This window comes from Scyliorhinus torazame, chromosome 9, assembly GCF_047496885.1.
Source record: "Scyliorhinus torazame isolate Kashiwa2021f chromosome 9, sScyTor2.1, whole genome shotgun sequence".
Lineage (NCBI taxonomy): Eukaryota > Metazoa > Chordata > Chondrichthyes > Carcharhiniformes > Scyliorhinidae > Scyliorhinus > Scyliorhinus torazame.
This window is the reverse complement of record NC_092715.1, coordinates 25,850,265-25,853,264: the sequence shown is the minus strand read 5'-3', so window position 1 is coordinate 25,853,264 and position 3,000 is coordinate 25,850,265. Positions and strand designations below refer to the sequence as shown.

The 3,000-nt window shown below is 51.0% G+C and overlaps 1 protein-coding gene across 1 annotated transcript; it reads right to left on the bottom strand.

Moving 5' to 3' along the window:
• Positions 1-314: 314 nt before the first annotated feature.
• On the bottom strand, positions 315-2,741 carry adra2c (adrenoceptor alpha 2C). The gene has a single exon (XM_072515725.1). It carries the CDS (start codon positions 2,355-2,357, stop codon positions 1,059-1,061), a length of 1,299 nt encoding a protein of 432 aa, XP_072371826.1. The 5' UTR covers positions 2,358-2,741; the 3' UTR covers positions 315-1,058.
• Between the last annotated feature and the right edge of the window lie 259 nt (positions 2,742-3,000).

Genomic DNA, 3,000 nt, shown 5'->3' with positions numbered 1-3,000 from the left:
TAACCACTGTGCTACCGTGCCACCCTGACTCTGAGCGAGCTCCACCTTTAACAGCAACTGTTCTGGAACCCAACAATGGGATCGGCAAACATACATGCAGTGGCTGAGGTGTCACATTTACCAGGATGCTCCTCTGAACAATACTGCCTGACTCTGCAAACACTCTTCAGGGACAGCTTGAGATTCATGAGCTGTAAGGGAAAGAAGCCATTAAATTGAGCATTTGGACTGATACCAAAAACAAAGATAATGCCTGGAAACATCCAGGCGTCTGAAGAGAAAACAATGAGTTAACATTGTGATGCACACCAAAGTCCCGAAGCCAGAATTCTCTGTCTTTATTTCAGGTTGTCACTTTTAAACTCCTGCTCATGTACAAATGATCAATTTAAACCTGGCCGATCTGAAGAGGCAACCTCACAAATACTCGAATATCCAAATGCTCAGAACCGACCACGGGTAAATGAAAAAAACAAAAATCCACATTTCTGGTGATAAAAAATATATTTTTAACGGTGTAACCTTTCCAGGCATTGTTTTGTTTTGAATGGAAAAGGAAGAAAGCTAAATATTACAGATTGTGACTGCAAAGCACATTGGCACAAAGAAGAAGTGGAACGAGGAATCGATTGAATTTAACTCTTTCACCACTTGGTGTGGGCTTGATTATATACAAAATCAAACCTTATATATAATCAAACTAACCAATAAACATATGTATGCAATATATATGTATACATACTCTATATTATCCATATATAGTACATATATGCATCGTATATTATATATGCTATATGTTATATACATATATAATATATTTATATACTATACATTGCACACACATATATAAATAGTATACACATATTCTATACACATATATACTTTAAATGATATATATTTGTATAGAATATCACATCTATATATGGCACATATGCATTTTTGCTACATTCATACACCATACTATATAGATTATATACATATTTAAACCCAATCATTTAATTCATGTGAGACTAGAGCAGTATGAGAAATAGGACACTGGTTTAAGAGATGAGATTGATTTAAAAGCTTCTTTTCTTCGGTTTACAGAGGACTTTGTGAAAAGCTCGCCTGAAGTCCTGGTTGAAGATTGTGTAGATGACAGGGTTCAGGGAACTGTTACAATATCCAATCCAGAAGAAAAACTTGAAGAGAGTCTCCGGGACCTCGCAGACCTGCCGGCAGATGCCGTACAGGCTGTAGCTGAAGAAGAAGGGGAACCAGCAGAGGACGAAGACGCCCATGACCACGGCCAGCACGAAGGTGAAGCGTTTCTCTCTGGCCTGGGCAGCTTTGCTCTTGGACATCCTGCTGCCCCGCCGCTTCCTGCGGGTGGAGAACATGTCGAAGGAGCGGCTGCTGGAGCGGGACAGGCGGCTGAAGGAGTCCTTCTTGCCCCCCTCCTCCTCCTGCCCCTCCTGCCTGCTCCGGGGCAGCCTGCCGGGCAGGCGGCCAGCCCCTTCCTTCCTGCGCCCCTTGCCCTCCGAGGTGGAGCTCTCCTCCAGCTCCAGCTCCTCCAGTCGTGGCCCTCCGGGGCTGGCGGAGCAGTGGCCGTTCTCCCTGTCCCCGTTGCCCCGCAGGGAGGTGGCCCTGCTCGGTGCCTCCTCGGTCTGGGAGGAGCCCTCGGGGCCGTTCCTCTTCACCGACTGGTTCCTGGTCCTGTTCTTGGCCACCTGGTAGATGCGAATGTAGACCAGGATCATGATGAAGCAGGGGGCGAAGAAGGAGGCGATACAGGACAGGAGGATGTACCAGGTATCATCATTGATCCTGCAGGCTGGCTGAGTCTCATCCTCAATGTCCCTGTCCAAGGATATCAAAGGGGGGAAGGAAATAGCAGCTGAGATGACCCACACCACCACAATGGCACCTTTAATTCTCCTGGGGGTCCTTTTGAGGTTGTACTCCACTGCTTTGATAATGGACCAGTACCTGTCCAGGCTGATTGCACACAAATGCACAATGGATGAGGTGCAGAAGAGGACATCCAGAGCCAGGTAGATGTCACACCAGACCGTCCCGAAGTACCAGTAGCCCATGAGCTCGTTGGCCAGGGAGAACGGGATGACCAAAGTGGCCACCAGGATGTCAGCGCTGGCCAGGGACACCAGGAAGAGGTTCTGGGGAGGTCTCAGAGCTCTGCTGGTGAACACCGCGATGATCACCAGGATGTTGCCCCCGATGGTGAAGAGGACCAGGAAGCCCACCAGCAGGGAGAGGCTGACCATGGCTCCCAGAGAGTACTGCCCAATACTGGCTGGAGGCTGCGATGACCTGAGCTGGGACAGGTTGAGCCCAGTGGCGTTGGCTGGTGTCTCCATCCTTTGGCAATGGGGTCACAGTCCAGTGGGATTGTCTTCATCAGAGCCACACATCGAAACAGAAGTGCCCCCCACGCCAGGTAAACCAAAGGAATTCAGTGTGTTTTGTTGCACTTGGCGTTGGACCTTCTGCCCAGTCCGTCCCAGATTGGCCACAGGGGCATCTCACTCCCCCTGGGTCTTCTGCTCTGGGCAGTTGAATGGGGCATCACCTCGTCCACTCCAATCTCATCTATGTGCCAGGTTCAGACACCAAGGTCCTTCTGCGCCAGCTGGAGGCACTCTCTCCACCTGCTCCTTCCCATCTCAAAGTGAGGATGGTGGGGGCAGATCTCACCCCCTTCCCATGCCCACCTCCTGCTGTGCAACCCCCCCGTCCCCAAGCCTCCGGATGCCCTTCCAGCCTTTAGCCCACCTTCCCCCCTCTGCTGGAGACACACGAGCACCAGCCCAGCACCAGCCCAGCAGCCAAACTCTCCGCTGCCAGTCCCAGGCACCAGGAGCAGCGACGGAGCTCCGCCCAGCCTTCCTGCCATTGGCGGAGAGCGTCCTCCAATCCCGCCCGGCCCCTGCCCGCCACCCTCCACGCCATTGGCAGGGAGAGCCTGTCCATCCTGCCCTGACTGACCAATGGCAGTGCTCC